The sequence below is a fragment of the Zea mays genome, chromosome 4 (genome assembly GCF_902167145.1).
Source record: "Zea mays cultivar B73 chromosome 4, Zm-B73-REFERENCE-NAM-5.0, whole genome shotgun sequence".
NCBI classification, from domain to species: Eukaryota; Viridiplantae; Streptophyta; class Magnoliopsida; order Poales; family Poaceae; genus Zea; species Zea mays.
Genome location: NC_050099.1, coordinates 206044754 through 206066547, shown reverse-complemented (window position 1 = coordinate 206066547; position 21794 = coordinate 206044754). Strand labels below are relative to the sequence as shown.

General features: G+C 46.0%; 1 protein-coding gene across 1 annotated transcript; it reads right to left on the bottom strand.

The window, feature by feature from the left end:
• Positions 1-1349: 1349 nt before the first annotated feature.
• On the bottom strand, positions 1350-6314 carry sbp7 (SBP-transcription factor 7). The gene is made up of 10 exons (NM_001362256.1): positions 5542-6314; positions 5141-5334; positions 4190-5049; positions 4016-4090; positions 3807-3914; positions 3600-3717; positions 3351-3486; positions 3124-3268; positions 2415-3035; positions 1350-2336 (listed from the first exon to the last, which is right to left on the bottom strand). The coding sequence occupies exons 1-10, from the start codon at positions 6186-6188 to the stop codon at positions 1902-1904; spliced, it is 3339 nt and encodes a 1112-aa protein (NP_001349185.1). The 5' UTR covers positions 6189-6314; the 3' UTR covers positions 1350-1901.
• Positions 6315-21794: the final 15480 nt, after the last annotated feature.

The following is a 21794-nucleotide window of genomic DNA, read 5'->3' as shown; positions in this document are numbered from 1 at the left end:
CAGTTAATGTTGATCATCAAACACCAAAACCTATTGAGTCAAATGGCCCGGGGTCCATTTTCCTTACACACTTCGAAGAAATGTAATGTCAAGGATGAAAGTTCACGTGTTTAACTTATGTTGCCTTGATTTCCAACGCCTTCAGGGGATTGAAATCAAGTATTCAACAATTATTAACCAGTTTTTTTCATAAACCAGTTTCTAAAAACTAGAGTTAGAAACTGGATTCTGAAAAACTAGGTTGCTTCCAAACAGGGCCTAAGCCTACGCTCACACGAACGCGTGAACTTCAGCGTATCGACTTCGTCTAATCCCACGACCAAAGGTAATAGAGGTCGATCTATATGTTTCAGTGGTTAAGAGCTGCGTACATCATATTAATCTAACACGAACAAATCCAAACTGAGGGTTTATTTGTTTCCTTTCAGGATTATATAATCTAGTTTATGGATTATATAAGCACCTATTGACTTGCTTATAGATTATTATAATTATCCACATAATAATCTTTATTTGTTTATCTCTAAATTTATTTAAGCTAGATTATATAATCTAGAGGCTAAACAAACATGTCCTGAAAAACAAGCACACGAAAAAGATACCGTGGTTTGGAGACCTTAATCCCATACCCACTAGTCGTACCTTCATGGGCCTTAATTAAAGCGATCATGGGCCTTAATTAAAGCGATGCTAAGGAAGGCCGGCGATCGTTGCCGTGGCGGTGGGATAGTGACCCTAACGGCGCCTCGGCTATCTTGTCTGTCTGGCCACTGCTGCTGCACGAGCACCAAGCAGGCACACCAGTAGCGACGTGGACGCACTGTGCTGTGTCCGTACGTGTCCCCCGGCTGTTCATCGTGTCGTGGCCAGTTCAGTCAGGCTCGAGCCCGCCGGAAATCAACCCACAGGTCAATACCCTATCCGGATATACCAGGGAGCCTCATCCCTCATGTACCCGTGCCGTGCAATTGCTTCGCGCCACGGCATCTTATCCGGCTGGCCCTGCCCCTGCACGTCTGTGCATCATTCATGAACAGAAGGATATAGGCGCCTGCCGCCGCGATGGGCGTGGGAGATGGAGCGCCCCGCCGCCAGCCAGAATCCCACCGCCGTGTGCCCGGGGAGATCCACACTCGCCAGAATCCAACCAAGGCATCGCGTTCGCGTCACGAGCCCGCGACCAGCCGGGCCTCCGACAACGATAGCGCACGGCACGACGCCGGCCTCAGCGCTGCGCCCCGTCGTTTGATACCAAGAAAACAACACGGTACAAAAAGGTTCTTCAGAACGGGAACCTATGCTGGACGTCCAGTCCAGCAAAAACAAAACAAAACAAAACAAAACAAAAAGATCCAGGTACACTTCAGATCCGCTTCATTTCTTTGTAGCTACAAGTCAAAATGGTCGATACAGACCCATACGCAAGCCTCCTTTTCATTTACCCCATTCTACTACTATATATATATCTAAAGTAGATACAAGATACGGTCATGCTAGAGCACTGTATTTAATTCACAAAAAATAAAAGAAATACGGAATAGTGAGCAAGGTAAATTAAAAGACTCGACGAGCTTGCACCAGCGAAAAAAAAAAGGAAATCAAGGTTTACTTACTCCTCTTATCCCCCCGGGCTGTGATTACGTCTAAAACATCTCCATCAGATGTGCCAGCTCTGCTCAAGCTCATCCACCTTCGGTACCAGTATTTAACATCTGACATCTCCGGCTCCTCACATGTTAACACTTCCATTTCACATGAGGTAAAAGGAACTGTCCAACGACGATACTACCTTATGCCACCGAACCCTGCATAGAACAATCTCCATACCGTCCAAGGCCACCAACTGCTTGCTAACTCAATAATTACCACGAGGCTCAGGTCTTCCCCGGCGGGCGGGCAGTTTATATCGTACCATAATCCAGCCTCTCCCACTTGAAGGATTTACCAGAATTGATCCGCAGCAACGCTCGCATGAATACACAGACGCAGACGCATACTGCCGCTATAGCAAGCATCGAATGGATATAGGGCCGAGCAAGGAACCCCCTTGACCGCACGGGCTGCATTAGCACACCAGACTCCAGAATGGCACACTGGGAGCAGGATCTTATTTGCAGCGCCTGAACCCCAGATCTTTTGCGGTCACCAACATCATTTCCTAACCGATCCGCACGAATCCCATCGCCGTTAACCCTTACTGTGACCTGGTTGTTCTTCATGTCCACCAGCTTTTGCGCTACGAGCTCATTATAGGAATTATGGTTCCTCAACTTGGCATATGTTTCGGGAGATTGGCCGTCGTCGTCTAGAACTGTCTGCCAACAGGTTACACCAGTCTGCAGTGATTTACGCAAGATTAGGGGCATTGATGGGAAATAACTCTTAAACAGGCATTGAATTTTTACTGAGCGTACCTGTTGAGGGTCGTCTGTCAAGGCGTCAACTATATCCTCTGCATTCTCGATGGACGCAGCAAGATGCAGCGGAGTTAAACCACCAGGGCCAGGCAAGTTCGGAAGGAAGGGGTAAACCTTGGAATTGTCGGGGCAAATTACAACGAACTTCACAAGTAGGTGCACCATGTTCCTACTCTTTCTTTTTACTGCTCTGTTCAGGAGGTGAATCTCAGCCAGCATCTCCATAGTCTCCTTTGATAGTTCCTCGCTGGCCAGGCTTCTCTTGGCAAGAATGTCCAGAAGTGTTTTAGTAAGAGAGCACCAGTCGCGCTCACTACAGAACAGTAAAAGGTATCTGAACCGTGCGGTTGAAAACCGAATCAAATCCAAATCAGACACATCAGATCTGGTGGACGATGTACAGGCAGAAGCCCTCTGAAAGAGCCAGCCGAGTTCATTAAGGAAGTGCAGAACTTGAACCGATGTCTTTGGCTGCCGAGAATCATGAATCTGACCATCCGAAGAAACATCAAGAACCTGCGAATCCTCGAACTCAACTTCTAGATTTCGCAACTCCTGGCAAACGCTTGAACTAGCAACAATAACAGGGAAGCTGTTACCCCTGAACCTGTTTTCTACCTGTAAATATCAAAAGTGACTGTTGATCATCTTACCAATGCAAACAACAAGTTTTCGTAAAAGCACAACATTTGAAATTTTTACAAACCTCAACAAAGCAGCGCCCAAGAATAAGATCTGGTTGTCCTGGCAAGTCAAATGTCTCAACACCTGAATCATCATATATGGTACCTGGATATGCTGAGCACAGAACTTCTTTGGATATGTACTTCCCTATGCTTGTACAGTGGATCCTGCAATGTCCAAAGTTCACAAGAAATCATTAAGATGGTGAAATTATTGTCGTCCCAACAAGCGTTACGACTCAAAACTTACTGTGTGCCAGGAATAGATAGATTGCGGCCTTTAAGAATGAGGGAGGTCTTCTGCCCACCAACAACAGCAATTGGTGACACAAGGGTCAATTCAGGGGTATTCCATGTTCTCCACGATTTCGATAAACGGGTCATTCCTGAAATAAGATAGCAGCCTTGACATCAACCAAAATGTATCAAATATGAAGCTCTGCAATGAGCTGGGGCACAAAAAGTTTATATGGTGCGCAATTGACTAATTTGCACATACCTGCTTTATATGATACCAACTGGGAGTTGGTTCGAACTAAAAACCTTCCTTTTCTCCAGAAATCCAAATCAGAACTTTGAACTAATGAGTTTACTCTCTGGAGGAGATTTTCTTCAAGCTGCATTTACATCACAGAAATTTCAACTTGAGATATAGCAACTATAGTTGAATAATAATATCATAATCTCCAATTGGGGCTAGACTTACCTCATCCCATGCAATACCCGGCATTAATAGGTACATGGATAGTACAAGGCAACCGGGGCGAATGTAACCCTCCATTTCAGTAGGGCTGTGTTTGAGCCAATTTACTATCTGCACAAGATAAGAAAGGAGAACAATTTAAATTACAGTCATAGAAAGCAGGGCAAAATAGGGCTGCAATGTGTCTTGCTAAAATAAGCAAACGGACATACATCATCACGAAGGTTCCCAGGTATTGTGCTAGGTTCCTTGCCAAACAGCTTAAAAATAATCCTACCAGTCCGATCCTGTAAAATGGCAAATCAAGATAATACAGGTACATGATTGATACGGTAAGAGGTCTTGGAAAGGTTCTGCAAAATGGAATTGCTTTGCGTAGAAACTACCTGTCCATCTGAGTTTGAGGTTGAAGGTGAATGATCTGAACAAGATGTTGAGGCATAGCAGGACTGGTAACCAGGATTTGGTGGCGATCCGTTCTCGATGGGACGCTCTGAATCCTTGAAGAGATCAAGTGGTGGTGCCAACCATGCCTGATTTGTGCTAACTTCACCCATCGTAGCATCTTCCCCATAATCTGTAATATGAGGGTGCCGAACCTCTTCATCAACCGAGTGTATGGGGAAAAACTTGCGGGTTATAGGCGGAGAGGATGAAGGAGATCTCTCATCCAGAGGATTGCTACTCTCAGAAGATAAGTACTTATTCACTGAGTCCATCTTAGGTGGAAAATCCTCCTCAGTGCTGCCAAACAGCTGCAGTGACAAGTATGGTCTGGTTTCTTGTTCTGTCTGCTTGTATATATGAGGTTGGCTTTCGTGTGTGCTGTTGCTTCTCATGAAACCAGCAGCAGAGAAATCTCGGGTTGATTTATCATGTGAATTTACAACAGTTACTGGCTCTGTTGAATGGCTCTTGCTCTTGTTATTACCACTGCTGTCACTGCTCCCTTGGGACTGAGATGTATTGGTCTCAGGTGTTGAAGTTGCAAGGCCAGTTGGAAAAACTCCTAGCAAATCCATGGTTGATGGCACAGTTTGCTTGTCGATTCCGTTGGTCGTCTTCCCCACAGAATCCTGCCGTTGCACTTGTTGCTCTTGCAAAGCATCCAAATCAACGACTTCAGATGGAGGAGATTTGTCCGCAGAGGTCATATTGTTGAATGAATTTATTTTGCTGATAATTTCAACCAGATTCTGCTTATCTGGTATGGGAGGAATGCTAGGCACTTTACCGACGCTAGAACCTGACATTACGAACAACAAATTCCACTATACTGGTTAAAATCACAAAGTCCTGAAACGGTATATTGAGTATGGAGTGTTAGCAGTCAGTACCATGCAAGTGCGCAATCACTGTAATTAGATTGACAATATCCTGCGTCCTATTTGCTGCATTTTCTTGGTTTCCAGGTAGCAGCAACTGCGAAGAAACATCTGCTGGCTGGGTTTTTCTTCTCCGCCGGTTGTGCCCAGCAAGCCTACGCCGGCAGCTCCTCTTACCCTCGTCAAACTCCGCGAGTGGGTGAAATCTAATCGATTGACCAGAAGAACCAACTTAATTAGTAACTAAAACTCCCACGGCCTACATCGGCGCCGGCCGAAACCGCAGCATGAATCCGTGCTACAGGAACATGTCTCTGGCCCAGCAAGCACACACTCCATACGAACCGATCAGATCACAAAAACAGACTCCTAGCACTCTAGGCAGTAGCATCATAACAACAAATCTCATTTACCTACTACACTGCTGGCAGAAGCGCTGCGCCTGGTTGGCGACGACGGCCCTGATGGTCTTGCTGTGGGTCTCGCAGACCTTGTGCCTCCTGTGGTAGTCCTTGGCGCCGGTCAGATCCGCTCGGCACTCATCCACCTGGCACATCGGGTAGCCCGCGCCTCCGTTGGCAGCCCCGCCACCGCCACCGCCCGCGCTGCCTGGCGATCCTGACCGCACCCGCTTGCTCGGCCTGACCACCAGGTCCTGCCCCGAAGCAGGCGGGGACGGCGACAGCGACGCCGCGGGAGCCGTCGGGCTGGCGTCCGTCGGGGCCGTGGAGCCTTCCCGCGGGCCGAGCTGGAGCTTCAGCGCGCCGCTTCCTCCGGCCCCCTGACGGTGCACCTCGGCCGCCTGCTGGGGCTGGGGCTGGGGCTGGCCACCGGCGAGGCGGAGTGCATCGGCCGACGGCCTGGCGGTGAGCGCGCGGCTGTCCCAGTCCCACAGCCTGGGGTTCCAGTTCCCCGCAGCGGCCTCCGCGGGCGCCGCCGCGGCGGCCGGACACGGCTGGCCGCGCTTCTTCACGGCGGCCGCGGCGTGGGGAGGCATCGGCTGGATCTGGTGGTGGATGAAGAGCGGAGGGGCCACCTGCGGGCCCACCTCCCTCTGCATCGCTTCTCAAGTCCTCCGGGCTCGCCCCACTCAGCCTCAGCCACAGCCACGGCCCACCTCTTCGACGAATCTACGCAGACGAGGTCAAACGAGCCGACCAGCGCCCGCAGCAACAGGGGGACACGAGCGGCGCCGCAACAGGGGCGAGGCCAGCACCGAGCAGTCGAGGAGAAAGATTCCGTTCCAGTTACCACTCACGCAAGTCTTCGGCGCCAGTCGCAACCGTCACGTCACCTCGCCGCCTCCCCCTCCCGCCCTCCAGAAATAGGGCCAGAGCAGAAAATATCTCTCTTCCCTGGCCGGGTGATGAGTAGTGCTGATTCGGCGGCAGAAAGAGCGCGTAGGATAGAGGTGGAGTGGAGCAGCGAGAGGAGTGGGCTGCCCGCCCTGGTGGCGTGGTGCGGCGCTGGAGCCTAGAGGGAAGGCGTGTGTGAGAGGGAGGAGGCCGCGGGGAATCGAGCGCAGACAAGGCAGCGCAAAGCGGGCGGAGAAGAGGACCTCCTGCTCCCGCCCGCGTGGGTAGCGTCCTGGCGCGGCAACAGAGGCAGGCGTAGAGATGGCAATGGGTACCCGAAATCCGAAACCCGATGGGTTTTTACCCCATTAGGGTACGGGTTTGGGTCAATTTTCATACCCATGGATTTGTTAATGGGCATAAATCTATACCCGTCGGGTTTATGGGTACGGGTTTGTTCCTATAGTACCCAAACCCGTGAACCCGTGGGTTTTTTAAACCCGACCAAACCTAGTGCATATTGTCATTTTATTTTATAAATGACCAACAAACTTGTTATTCCTTATTTACTTCATAATTTTTTTATCAATTGATGAATGTATCAGTAGTCGGTGAGAGTGTTGCTTGCTTGCCATTATAGTTTTTACTAGCGTTATATATGTGGTGGATGGATAACTTAGTGCAAGGTCACTTAATTATACAACTTATTATTTGTATTTCATTCTCTCTACTAATAATTTTTATACCAAATCATGAACTCGTTGTTCATTACATAGATTTTGGATCATGATTTCATTAATCATTACGATACTTATTGATTATGAGAAGAACAAGTATATTGGAGATGAAACCCACGGGTAACCCATGGGTACCCGCTAACCCGATGGGTACGGGTTTGGGCAAAATCTCAAACCCGTCATGGGTACGGGTTTTTTAATGGGCATGGATATTTTTCACGGGTACGGGTTTGGGACGGCAAAACCCAGCGGTTTATACCCGTTGCCATCTCTAGGCAGGCGGGTGGCGTGCGCTGTGTGCGTGGACGGACGGATGGCAGTGTTAGGATTTATGGGCTTGGCCCAATTAAGAATTTCTAATAATTCCAGGAAAATCTCAAAAGCCCATATAAGTGGATGGCAAAGGGATAGGTGGAACCAATAGCACTATATTGCTAGCTCTTGTGGAGTAGAGCTAGCTTAAATATGGAAGCCACACTCACTCACCAAGTCATGGATGAGAGGAGAGAGTGTGGAGAGCCACACGCGCGCGCGCGCTCGCTCGCCTCGCCTCGCCTCGCCTGGCCTGGCCTGGCCTGGCCGAAGGGCGCGGGCGCACGACATGCGCGTGAATGGTCCGCCGAAATCCGGCCCCTCGCGGGTGGATAAGCACGGGGGTCGCGGACTCGGCCCTATAAAAGGAGCCCGGCAGCCAGCCTCCAGATCATCCCCAGCTCCCAGTTCGCTTTCGCCTCTCTTCATAGCTGAGCCGCCTTTTAGTTCCCTTCGTCCCGACCGCAGAGGTGCATCTGCGATCAGGAGAGCAGGTCTCCGGAACCCTTCGTCTTCTAGATCCTGCACCGGGAGAGGGCGAATAAGGTTTTTGGGAAGCGTCTTCACGCGACTGCTCGTGATCTGCTGACCTCGTCGACCCTGCTGATTTCGCTACTTCGACATCGTCGACCCTGCTGATTCCGGCGCGTGCCATCGATCAGTAAGTCTAATCAGTACGCATCATCTGATTTGGCTTGTTATTTCAGTTCTTCTGATTTAGTCATGATTTATATTCGGAATTTAAATTGGAATTTGTCTAATTATTCAACAATCCAAAAACCTTATTGTAGACAATTTCCTAGTTTTCCTATGGCTGCTTTTGCCGACGCGCTGAAGCCAGAAAAGTTTAATGGTATGCACTTTAAGAGATGGCAAGTCAAGGCCACGCTCTGGCTTACTGCTATGAATGTCTTCCATGTTAGTAAAGGCAGACCTGAGGGTCCACTGACTCCTGAACAGGAGAAAGAGTATGACCATGCCAATACTATGTTCACGGGAGCCGTTCTTAGCGCCCTTGTTGACCGTCTGGTTGATGCGAATATGCAATACACGGACGGGAAAGAGTTGTGGGATGCACTTACTACTAAGTATGGTGCATCAGATGCTGGCAGTGACCTGTATATCATGGAGAGCTTTCATGATTATAAGATGGTTGATAATCGCTCTATTGTAGAGCAAGCTCATGAAATACAGTGTATAGCCAAGGAGCTCGACCACCTTAAGATAGTCCTTCCTGACCGATTTGTGGCTGGGTGCATTATTGCAAAGTTGCCTTCTACATGGAGGAACTTCGCCACAGCTCTGAAACATAAGAGACAGGAGATATCAGTTGAAAATCTGATAGCGTCTCTGGATGTTGAGGAGAAAGCTCGGGCAAAGGACACGGGATCTAAAGGAGGCGAGGGCCACTCCAGCGCCAACATGATTCAGAAGAACCACAACAAGGGCAAAGGAAAGCCAAAATCTAACAAGCCCAACAAAACTACCAACTTCAAGAAGAAGAAGAACAAGGCTGAATTGACATGTTTCGCATGTGGCGAGGCGGGTCATTTTGCCAAGGATTGTCCCGATCGAGCGGATCGCCGTGGCAAAAAGGGCAATGTCAACACAGTGATCGCTAGCAATGAGGAAGACAAAGGGTATGGTAATCTACCTTTCATCTTCTCAGTATTTCAATCACCTAGTTGGTGGCTTGATACTGGTGCTAATGTTCATGTGTGTTCTGACATTAACTTGTTCTCTTCTTATCAGGGCGCCCGGGATTCTTCCGTGCTAATGGGGAATGGGTCACATGCTTCTGTTCATGGCACTGGCACGGTGGATCTGAAGTTTACTTCGGGAAAGATCGTGCAGCTGAAGAACGTGCATCATGTCCCTTCTATACACAAGAATCTCGTTAGCGGAACCCTTCTATGTAGAGATGGGTTCAAGGTAGTTTTGGAGTCCAATAAATTAGTTGTGTCCAAATCTGGACAATTTATTGGTAAAGGCTATGATTGCGGAGGCTTGTTCCGCTTTTCTTTGTTAGATTTCAATAATAAGTCTGTGAACCATATTTGTGCTAATGTTGATGATCTTGCGAGTATTTGGCATTCTCGTTTGTGTCATATTAATTTTGGCTCTATGTCTCGGCTTGCAACCATGAGTTTAATTCCGAATATCACCATAGTCAAAGGTTCTAAGTGCCATAGTTGTGTGCAGTCGAAGCAACCTCGAAAGCCTCATAAGGCTGCTGAGGAGAGACACTTGGCACCGCTAGAACTCATACATTCTGATCTTTGTGAGATGAATGGTGTGTTGACAAAAGGTGGTAAGAGATACTTCATGACATTGATTGATGATGCGTCTAGATTTTGCTATGTATACTTGCTTAAAACTAAAGATGAGGCTTTAGACTACTTTAAAATCTATAAGGCTGAGGTTGAAAACCAACTAGAGAGAAAGATCAAACGTCTTAGATCAGATCGTGGTGGCGAGTTCTTTCCCAAAGTCTTTGATGATTTCTGTGCAGAACATGGCATTATTCATGAGAGGACTCCTCCCTATTCACCCGAGTCAAACGGGATTGCTGAAAGGAAAAACCGTACGTTGACTGACCTGGTGAATGCCATGTTAGACACTTGTGGTTTATCTAAGGCATGGTGGGGGGAGGCAGTCCTGACTTCATGTCATGTTCTGAATAGAATTCCTATGGGCAAAGAAGAGAAAACCCCTTATGAGAAGTGGGTTGGGAGAAAACCATCACTTTCATACTTGCGCACTTGGGGGTGCATGGCGAAAGTCAATGTACCAATTAATAAAAAGCGCAAGCTTGGTCCAAGGACAGTGGATTGTGTCTTTCTTGGATATGCTTCGTGTAGCATAGCTTATAGATTTTTAGTAGTTAAATCTGAAGTTCCTGATGTGTATGTTGATACTATTATGGAATCACGTGATGCTACTTTCTTTGAGCATATATTTCCAATGAAAGACATTCATAGCAATTCTAGATACTCTTCTGAGATAATTCCTGAACATAATACACCTATTGAGAGTTTTGAACAGCCACATGAAATTGTCCTAGAGGAGGATGACAATGATGCTCCTAAAAGGAGCAAGAGACAAAGGGTTGAAAAATCCTTTGGTAATGATTTCATTGTGTACCTTGTGGACGATACTCCTACTACCATTGCAGAAGCATTTGCATCTCCAGATGCAGATGATTGGAAAGAAGCAGTTCATAATGAGATGGACTCCATTCTTTCAAATGGTACGTGGGAAGTCACTGATCGACCCTATGGATGCAAACCCGTGGGTTATAAGTGGGTGTTTAAAAAGAAGCTCAAGCCTGATGGTACAATTGAAAAGTACAAGGCTAGGCTTGTGGCTAAAGGCTATACTCAGAAAGAAGGAGAAGACTTCTTTGATACTTACTCACCTGTTGCTAGAATGACCACTATTCGAGTACTACTTTCTTTGGCTGCCTCGTATGGTCTCCTTGTTCATCAGATGGATGTAAAGACAGCTTTTCTTAATGGAGAGCTGGACGAGGAAATCTATATGGAACAGCCTGATGGATTTGTAGTAAAGGGTCAAGAAAGCAAGGTGTGCAAGTTATTGAAATCTTTGTATGGTCTGAAGCAAGCACCAAAGCAGTGGCATGAGAAGTTTGACACGACTCTAACGTCTGCAGGCTTTGCCATTAATGAGGCAGACAGGTGTGTATATTATCGCTGTGGTGGGGGCGAAGGAGTTATATTGTGCTTATATGTTGATGATATATTGATATTTGGCACAAACATTGATGTGATCAATGAAGTCAAGTCTTTTCTATCAAAGAGTTTTGATATGAAAGATCTGGGAGAAGCTGATGTGATTCTAAACATCAAGCTGATTAAGGCAGATGGTGGGATTACTCTCTCGCAATCTCACTATGTTGAAAAGGTTTTGAAGCGATTTGGCTTCTCTGAGTGCAAACCTTCTCCAACTCCTTATGATCCCAGTGTGACACTGCGAAAGAACAAGAGAATTGGTTTAGACCAATTGAGATACTCTCAGATTGTCGGTTCACTCATGTATCTTGCTGGTGCAACAAGGCCCGATATCTCGTTTGCTGTGAGCAAATTGAGTAGGTTCATGTCAAACCCCGGGACTGATCATTGGCATGCACTTGAGCGGGTTATGCGCTACCTGCAAGGTACAATGAGTTATGGAATTCACTATTCTGGTCAGCATGCAGTACTTGAAGGATATAGTGATTCGAACTGGATATCTGATGCAGACGAGCTTTATGCCACCAGTGGTTATGTCTTTACTATTGGTGGAGGTGCGGTATCATGGAGGTCATGCAAGCAGACCATTTTGACGAGGTCAACCATGGAAGCCGAGCTAGCTGCACTTGACACAGCAACCGTTGAGGCAGAATGGTTGCGTGAACTCTTGATGGACTTGCCGGTGGTTGAGAAACCAATACCAGCTATCCTTATGAACTGTGACAATCAGACAGTGATTGCTAAAGTGACGAGTTCTAAGGATAATGGAAAGTCATCAAGACATGTCAAAAGACGATTGAAGTCTGTCAGAAAGTTGAGAAACTCCGGAGTTATAAGTGTGACTTATATTTCAACAGATAAAAATCTGGCAGATCCTTTTACCAAGGGACTACCACGTAATGTGATAGAAATCGCATCGAGAGAGATGGGTATGAGACCCGAATAAAGTTGCCATGGTGGAAACCCAGTCTATGTGATCGGAGATCCCGTGAATTAGGTCCTGGGAAGAACAAGCCATTGGTGAACTGAGGAGAGTAACTTTTGACCCTCTCTAAGTAAAGATGCAATACTCTCAAATGCTGTAAGGCAGGTTGGCTTTGTGCCTTAATGTGTTCTGTTGGCTTGTATTAGCGAAGATGTTGTCCTGCAGAACATTCTTTGAAAGAACACACCTATATGAGTTAGACTGTCTAACGTCGCAGTCTATGAGATTTGGGTGATCTCTAGTAAACTCATGAAGAGACCTTGGAGTACGACGTATATGCTCCACCCGAGAAGGGGACTACTGGTAGCCAAGTACTGGTCATGACTTCAAGTGAAACCCATTCACGCAAAACTTGCAATTCAAGGCATAGTCCATTGTCCAAGTTGTGGGTTGGTGTAACTTGGAGTTCTAGGCGGAAGTTCAACTTAACAGTCTCTGCTGAAAAACTAGTATATTAAACAGTAGTGAACAGTGGCGAAAACTGCAGATGGGCATTTGAGATCTGGTGGGGGATTGTTAGGATTTATGGGCTTGGCCCAATTAAGAATTTCTAATAATTCCAGGAAAATCTCAAAAGCCCATATAAGTGGATGGCAAAGGGATAGGTGGAACCAATAGCACCATATTGCTAGCTCTTGTGGAGTAGAGCTAGCTTAAATATGGAAGCCACACTCACTCACCAAGTCATGGATGAGAGGAGAGAGTGTGGAGAGCCACACGCGCGCGCGCGCTCGCTCGCCTCGCCTCGCCTGGCCTGGCCTGGCCGAAGGGCGCGGGCGCACGACATGCGCGTGAATGGTCCGCCGAAATCCGGCCCCTCGCCTTGCGGGGGCGCGACTTCCTTTTGCCGTTTGATTTTTTGGTTTCTTGGCTGTTACGCTTATCCTAACCGATCGCTACAAAATCTCAACTGATTGCGAGATTTTCGTGGGTGGATAAGCACGGGGGTCGCGGACTCGGCCCTATAAAAGGAGCCCGGCAGCCAGCCTCCAGATCATCCCCAGCTCCCAGTTCGCTTTCGCCTCTCTTCATAGCTGAGCCGCCTTTTAGTTCCCTTCGTCCCGACCGCAGAGGTGCATCTGCGATCAGGAGAGCAGGTCTCCGGAACCCTTCGTCTTCTAGATCCTGCACCGGGAGAGGGCGAATAAGGTTTTTGGGAAGCGTCTTCACGCGACTGCTCGTGATCTGCTGACCTCGTCGACCCTGCTGATTTCGCTACTTCGACATCGTCGACCCTGCTGATTCCGGCGCGTGCCATCGATCAGTAAGTCTAATCAGTACGCATCATCTGATTTGGCTTGTTATTTCAGTTCTTCTGATTTAGTCATGATTTATATTCGGAATTTAAATTGGAATTTGTCTAATTATTCAACAGGCAGGTGCGCGTAATTAGCGACCGGGCGCGGGGCGGGGCGGGAAGAGCGCGGACGGTGGGTGCTGGTGTCGCTGCCGCTGCCGTCGGCTCCAGCCCACGCCGGCAGAGTGAGGAAGCGGGGGTGCAGGGCCGGCCGGACCGTACGGTGCGGGTGGTGGGACTTGGGAGCGACCGGGCTGCCCGCCCCGGAGCCGGCCGGATCGAGACGAACGACTGCGACGGCGAGCGATCGCGCGTCACCACCACCACTCGTGCTTGTACCCGCGGCAGGCAGTCCAATCCAGTCCACTGCAGTGCGGCTCCCCTGACGGACCTGGCAGGCTGGCACACACGCGCTGGCGATGCGTGCGCGCCTGCTTTGCTCCTCTCTTTTATCGTACGGCGGGCGGGGCAGCTGGCCCAGGCAAGCATGGCTTCATTCCCACATTTTTTTTATACTACTTGTATGCGCGACAACAATACCGATGAATACTAAAAAAACAGTATAGTTTTAGTTAAACTGAGGTATTTAAAACAGTCTCTTTTACAAAGTTCAACCAAACACCCCTTTTAGTCTACAACGCTACAGTATTATCCAATAACACAATATTGTACCGAAACCGGAAATAAATTAACCTGGCTACCAAACCGGACCTAAGTTCTTTTTTCCCCGTGTAACCCAAACTATCAAAAAGTCATAAACACAAAGTATTTACAGAGGCAGTTAGTAAGTTCCTTGTTTTGCTGCCCTCTGCACATGACGCCCGTTGCTTCTAGATATAAGACGATCCTTTTAAGCCAACCAACCTTTTAGTCTATATGTTAATATGTATAGTAGTTAGTTTTATTAATGTATGGACGTATGGTCCACTTGTTTCTTACAGAGTTTTTTTTTTTTGGTCTAAGTCGGCTTCGCTTCTCTCTTCTTTTTTATTTCCTCCACACCAACGTCTAGTCTGTTTAGAGCCTGCTATTAATTATACTTGTTCTTATAAAACAAGAAGAGGAGAGGAACAAACATAGTACAGTGCTAAGTCTGCATGGTTGTCATCAGCGAGCACTATTATAAAGCAATGATGCAAGTCTTGGCAGACCACGGAAACAGAAAAAAAAAGTATGCACGCTGTACTGGTTCCTCTCGCGTCTCTCATCAGGCGCTATCCGGGCGAGGTGTTTACGGCCGCCGCTTCACCGACCGATCACATGTACACGAAGTATACTATATAATCTGCTGTACCGATAGGATCTAAATGTTATACTATAAAATTTAAATTTAAAAATCAGAATATGTTATGATCAGACTACATTTTTATTCATTTTTTTTTGAATTTAAAATTTTAAAATTTATTTAAGAGCCCACTCTAACTGTATCCGTACTAGTGATGTTCTCCTAGATATATAATACACTCCATAAGAATTTACATGCATACACCGCTCAAAGAAGAAAGAGCAGTTTTGGCGGCGCCCGTGTGGAGCTGGCTGGAAGGCCGTGTCCTCTGCCTCTCCGAGGAGGGTTCGCGGCTCGTCGTCCTCGTCGCTCCAATCCTCCTAGGGCATGGGGCCATGGCCACATACGTGGCCACCGTCGACGGCAGCCTTCATCTCCATCATAATCCTCCTTGCGTGCGCGCATAGCTAGTCGCGTCGCAGTCGGCGGCAGGTCGTTCCTGCGCCCACCACCATACGGAGTAGTCCGTGCACAATACAGAAACGGACGGCACTGGCACGCGCCACGGGTAGCAATTAGCCGTCACCCACGGTTTACAAAACCGTTTAGGGCAGTGGGTAACGGTTTACCGCCAGTAAACCGGTAAAAAATCAGTTAGTTTGATCAATCCAAAACGATTTGAATTCGAACCGGTTTATCGGCAAACCTCCTAGGGCATGGCGCCATGGCCATATACGTGGCCGCCGTCGACGGCAGCCTTCATCTCCGTCATCATCCTCCTTGCGTGCGTGCACAGCTAGCCGCGTCGCAATCGGCGGCAGGTCGTTCCTGCGCCCACCACCATACGGAGTAGTCCGTGCACAATACAGAAACGGACGGCACTGGCACGCGCCACGCGTAGCAATTGGCCGTCACCCACGGTTTACAAAACCGTTACCCACGGTTTACAAAACCGTTTAGGGCGGTGGGTAACGGTTTACCGCCAGTAAACCGGTAAAAAATCAGTTAGTTTGATCAATCCAAAACGATTTGAATTCGAACCGGTTTATCGGCAAACGTCTTAGGGCAGGGGGCCATGGCCACATACGTGGTCGCCGTCGACGGCAGCCTTCATCTCCGTCATCATCCTCCTTGCGTGCGCGCACAGCTAGCCGCGTCGCAGTCGGCGGCAGGTCATTCCTGCGCCCACCACCATACGGAGTAATCCGTGCACAATACAGAAACGAACGACACTGGCACGCGCCACGGTAGCAATTGGCCGTCACCCACGGTTTACAAAACCGTTTAGGGCGGTGGGTAAAGGTTTACGTCCAGTAAACCGGTAAAAAAATCAATTAGTTTGATCAATCCAAAATGATTTTAATTCAAACCGGTTTACCGGCAAACCTCCTAGGGCATGGGGCCATGGCCACATACGTGGCTGCCGTCGACGGCAGCCTTCATCTCCGTCATCATCCTCCTTGCGTGCGCGCACAGCTAGTCGTGTCGCAGTCGGCGGTAGGTCGTTCCTGCGCCCACCACCATACGGAGTAGTCCGTGCACAATACAGAAACGGACGACACTGGCACGCGCCACGCGTAGCAATTGGCCGTCACCCACGGTTTACAAAACCGTTTAGGGCGGTGGGTAACGGTTTACGGTTTACCGCCAGTAAACCGATAAAAAATCAGTTAGTTTGATCAATCCAAAACGATTTGAATTCAAACCGGTTTATCGGCAAAAAACCAATCTAAACCGCCGGTTTTCCACGAAACAAACCGGTTTTTCCTGTTTTTTACAGAAAAAATGGAAAATTTTGATAGGATTTATTTGTAATTTACTCAATTCACATTGCAAAGTAATATATTAATTGATCCACACAACATGCGTTCACCAAAATAACATACAGCGTACATATGCAACCACAAACTTCAATTCTCATGCAACAAACAACCAGCGAACTTCGCGATACTCAAATACAAGTTCTTTTACAGCTCTCCAACAAGGCAACGACATCATAGGTCGACTTATTTCACAATACTCATATGTTTAGCTCGAGTCATAGTGATTGTACTTAGGCATGTTGGAAGGATCGTGATATTGTTCTAATCCGTCATAGTGATAGGTCTATACAAAAGGTATAAGATACATTAGCGAAAAAACAATAATGGCAAATAAATACTTATCCACAAAAGCAAAAAATATACCGATGCAGAGGGAACTTGTGCATACCCATAATGTGGTCCTGGTGGATACATATTTGATAACCCTAAACCCTAAACCCTGTTTGAATATGGCGGTGGAGGAGGTCCATAATTTCCATACCCATACATGATTCGATGGTGGTACTTCGCCTGATGGTGGAGGGGGTCCATAGGTTCCCTGACCCGGCTGCCATTGCCATGCATAAGGGTTATAAAACGGGTCTTGTCCAGACGGATAGTTAGAAGAACTGGAGCTACTTGAGCTACGGATTCCATCTTGGACAGAAAAATGAAACCGAACGACACCGACCACTTATTGTCTCATGATGTGAATGAGGTGCATCATGGTAAGAATATTGTGTGGAATGGGTGAACCGACTTCCTCCAGTAGACCTCCAATCTCCTGTACCACTCCCTTCTGCACCACTCCCTCCTGCACCATATAATACAGCATCACCATGGCTGTTGTCATCACCAGCATTAGGGTCGTTGTGTCATTATCATTGTCTTCATCCTCTTCATCCTCTTCGGTTTGATTGGTGATTTTGACACTTTTTCCTTTCCTATCTGATGGACCAAGTCTTATCTTCCGCTTGCTAAGGTGGGTGTCGCCAACTGTTTCATCGGCCCATTCTTGCACTTCCTCTGTGCCTCCTTATTCACGTACAAGCGATGTAAACAGCGTGCTAGGAAGAGGAGTGTCACTGATAGGTGAGTCTTCATCCAATGTTGGAGGTGCATTGGATTTTCCTCTTTCCATTCAATCTCTAATGGCTTCATTATGCCTATGTAATGATAGATCCATGAAGGCCAAGGCAGGATCAAACTCACTAAGCTCTGGTGTACCAGTAGTAAATAATATTATGAGTTACATATATAACTAACATGAACGTAATCTAACAATAACTATGTATTAACACAAAAATGAATGGAATCTGAAAACCTAAACATTAAACAACCAAATCTAGGCACTAAATAACTAAAACAGAGCTAAATCTTGGTACTATAACCGGTTTACCAATAGTAATATAAGGTTTACCTCTCACTCTGTGCGGTTTACCACCGGTTTTGTGGGAGAAACCGTCGACGAGGGGGGTCTATGCCAACGGCTGGGGCAGCGGACAGTAAACCGTCGGTAAACCACTCCTGGCCGGCAGTTTACCGCACTTAACCACCGGTAAAAGGCGTAGCGGCGGCGGTTTCTGCGTGTGCGGCGACGATGGGCCTGTGCGCTCTCGAGTAAGGGAATAGGAAAGTGAGGGAGTTGGGGGGAGAGGATTGAATCTATAGTATTTAGATTTTTTGTTAACGGGTTAACTGGTCCATACATTTTTCTATAGACTAAACCATTTAAATTTAAATATCTTATATACCAAATTACTCACTAAAATATATAGTTCTTTATCATTTTTTTATTTTTTTTATAATTTTTCTATTTTTTAAAATTTAAACTAAATTTTTAAAAACGGTGGTAAACCGGTACCGTCCACCGCCGGTTTCCACCGGTTTTGTAATCCTTGCCGTCACCACATCCAGGTTCACCACATCCAGGTTCAGATGCAGAGTACACAGGACAGTTGAAATTGCGCTCTCTGATGAAGAGAGGCTGATCGTGTCCTTCTATCATCATAGCTCACGATTTCTTGCAGCCAATGGTTTGCCACGTCCAACCTTCAGTTGCCATATTTCAGGGCCACTTGGTTTTAGATGCAGATCAACCTTAAACTGAGCCAACGAATGAGGAGGCCGTCAAGAAGAACCAACGAATTAATGCAGATCAACCTTAAACAAAGAGTTAAGACCGTATTATATTAGCCCCACCCAAAAAAACAGAACTTATTTATAGAAGTTGAATAAAACAATAACAACAAAAAAAGGCAAGAAGGGATGGATTCTATATCGAAGATGGGCAGCAGAACAGTATCACGCCTGAAACTGTGGGTAGTCTGGCGCACTGAAGAGAGTAATCAGTTTCCCACATTCTACATTCTACTTCGTGGTCCATTGTGTATCCTTTTATCCATTCCTAAGAGATCGTGCCAACTTAGAGCAAATATAGTTCTACTACCATGATGCTAGCTTTCAAATATTATCATGGAGCTAAATGCTCAACGGGCTACAAGGCAAAACATACAAACTGGCTAAGTTCGAAGGTGGCCATTGGTACTAGGTAAGCCATATCATGAAATATATAACAAAGTGCCATATGTAATAATAGTGCAACAAAGAGGATATTAACTGTAGCTCTATAGCCCAAACTGGTAAACACCGGTGGCGGACCCAGAAATCTTCGAGAGCCTGGGCAAAAATGATATTCATACTGTAAGTATATAGCTTTACATAATTTGTACCCATGTTTAAATATATTTTACTGTTTGTTGCACGTGTATACGTTCGTTAACACTAATCTTGAGATGAAATATGTAGTAATTTTAAAACCCGCACAGAGATACAAAATGCAAGCACTTATGTCGCGAAACGGATACTCCAACACCTCATTATCATTAGACACTAGCAAGTAAGAAATCATTCTACTAAACAAACAATTTTAAATACAGCAATAATAACACATGAAACAAAACAAACCTTCAAACTAATCTGTCCACAGAAAAGATGAAGGAAGCATGTGAATTTAAAAATAAATACAGTTCTACCTCGATGCAACTAGAATCATGTTCAGATATGACCATAAATTATCCCCAACTAACTGACCAAGTTCAAATAATACCATAAATACTCAGCAAGCCATCATTGAGCACCAACACAGGAGCTATTAGAATCATGCAACGAATTAAATATTTTAATAATTATTTCACATTCACTGTACCCACATATTAGGGTCTGTTTGGTAACAATGTTCCTCAAAAACCATGGTTTTGCAATACTGCAATACTATAGTTTTGGCCAACTCCAAAAATACTAGGCCCTGTTTGGGAACACAGTTTTTCCAAACTGCAGTTTTTCAAATACTAAAGTATACTTTAGTCATGACATTACTACAGTTTACAATGCTTCAGTTTTCGAATACAACAGTATCCAATACATCAAGGTGTTTGGGAAAAAACTTTGGTTGAGACCAATCAACCAGAGTGGGACCCAGCTGGCGCTCTCTTTAGAGAGAAAAACTTTGGTTGAGACCAAAGTTTCCAAAACTGCAAAACAAGTGCAGTATTCACAATACTACAGTTTAGTATACATAGATTTCAGATGAGTTGTCAAACACCTCAAAGTATATAATACCACAGTATTGCTCAATACTACAGTATTGCTTCAATACTGTAGAAAAACTTTGTTCCCAAACACCCCCCTAACTGTTTGGAATTGTAGTATTTTTACAGTTTTGAAACAATACTATGATATTTGATGATACTATAGTATTTGAGCTCAAAAGGTGTTTGGTTTGTACAGTCAAAACTTAGTTTTAAATACTATGGTTTACCCAAAACTGTGGTATTTTTGGAGTTTTCGAAACTCCACTCAGGACCTCAGTTTTCTTCTCTTCTCTCTACATATACTTTGTTTTTCCAATATAACCAAACAGATCTCGGTTTTGAGCAATACTACAGTTTTACTGTGGTAAAGCAATACCGTAGTATTTTTGTCATGTACGATTGTAAACTATGGTATCTCAAAACTACAGTATTTTAAAACTGCATTCCCAAACAGGCCCTTAGAATACACATTGTAAACCATGGTACTAGACAAAAGCTAACCATGCCATAAAAACTTTGGGTTAGAGTGAAGTTTTCAATACTCCAAAAATATCATGGTATTTAGAATACTATGGTTTTGAAAACACAGTTTTCAGAAATACAACCAAACACCTTATAGCATAAAAATACTATGGTATTACTAAAAATCACGGTATTGTCTAGAAACTACAAAAATACTTTACTTTCAAACATGGCATTAGGTGATATATGTACTAATACAACATTTTTTAAAAAGTGAAATGTTAGGGCAGTTTTCGTGATCTTTCTCGGTCGGAGCTCTAATTGAGTTTCTTCTTAATATAATACTGTGGGGGCTGTCTTTCTCCTGTTAGATTCTATGGTGGCTAGGATCGATTCCTAATCCCCTAGAATACCAATCCGCAATTGAAAATCCTCGATGATGAGTAGATCTATTCTATCGAGAGGAACATGGGTACGTAGCTTCATTGTTGTTTATGGTGGCAGCCATGGCGACGGCGTGTTGTAGCGTAGACCCGTCTCCTCCACCTCCCTGCGTATGGCGAGAAGACCGGTTCCCGTCGTCGGTCGGCGATGGATCGGCTCCTCCGATGGCACCTGTAGCGGAGGCTCAGATCCCGTTCTCGTTGGAGAGATCGCGAGGATCGAAGCCATGAATCGCAACTCTTCCATTCACTCCGAGCGCCTAGGTGATGGGGACCTCTGCAAAGTGTCAATTAGGTTTTTATGGTCGAGTGATCAGTGTTAGCTAAACCCGTCACCCCCCTTAATATATTTATATGGCGTCGTGTGACTGGTGGCTGCAACCAACGGTTAGGATAGCCCTCGATCAGAGGCACGGTTAGACGATTAGAATTAATCCTACCCCAGTTCCTATTAACCGGCTAGTGTAGAGGATACATCTTAACATCCCCTACCGACCTAGTTTTTTTTAGTAAGAATTGCACAAATGGAGAAAATCCACCGAGAACCAAAAGAAAGAACCAGACCACACAGTATAGTCTTGATAATCATCATTCCTCACGCTACAAAATATCTACGTGCTGAACCGAAAAAAGCAACACATACTTAGAGACAACCATGAAATATACACACTGGACTGTTTAGAAATGCAGTTTTGAAATGTGACCCAAATACTACGGTATTACTTTACCACAGTAAAACCACAGTATTGCTCAAAACCAAGAT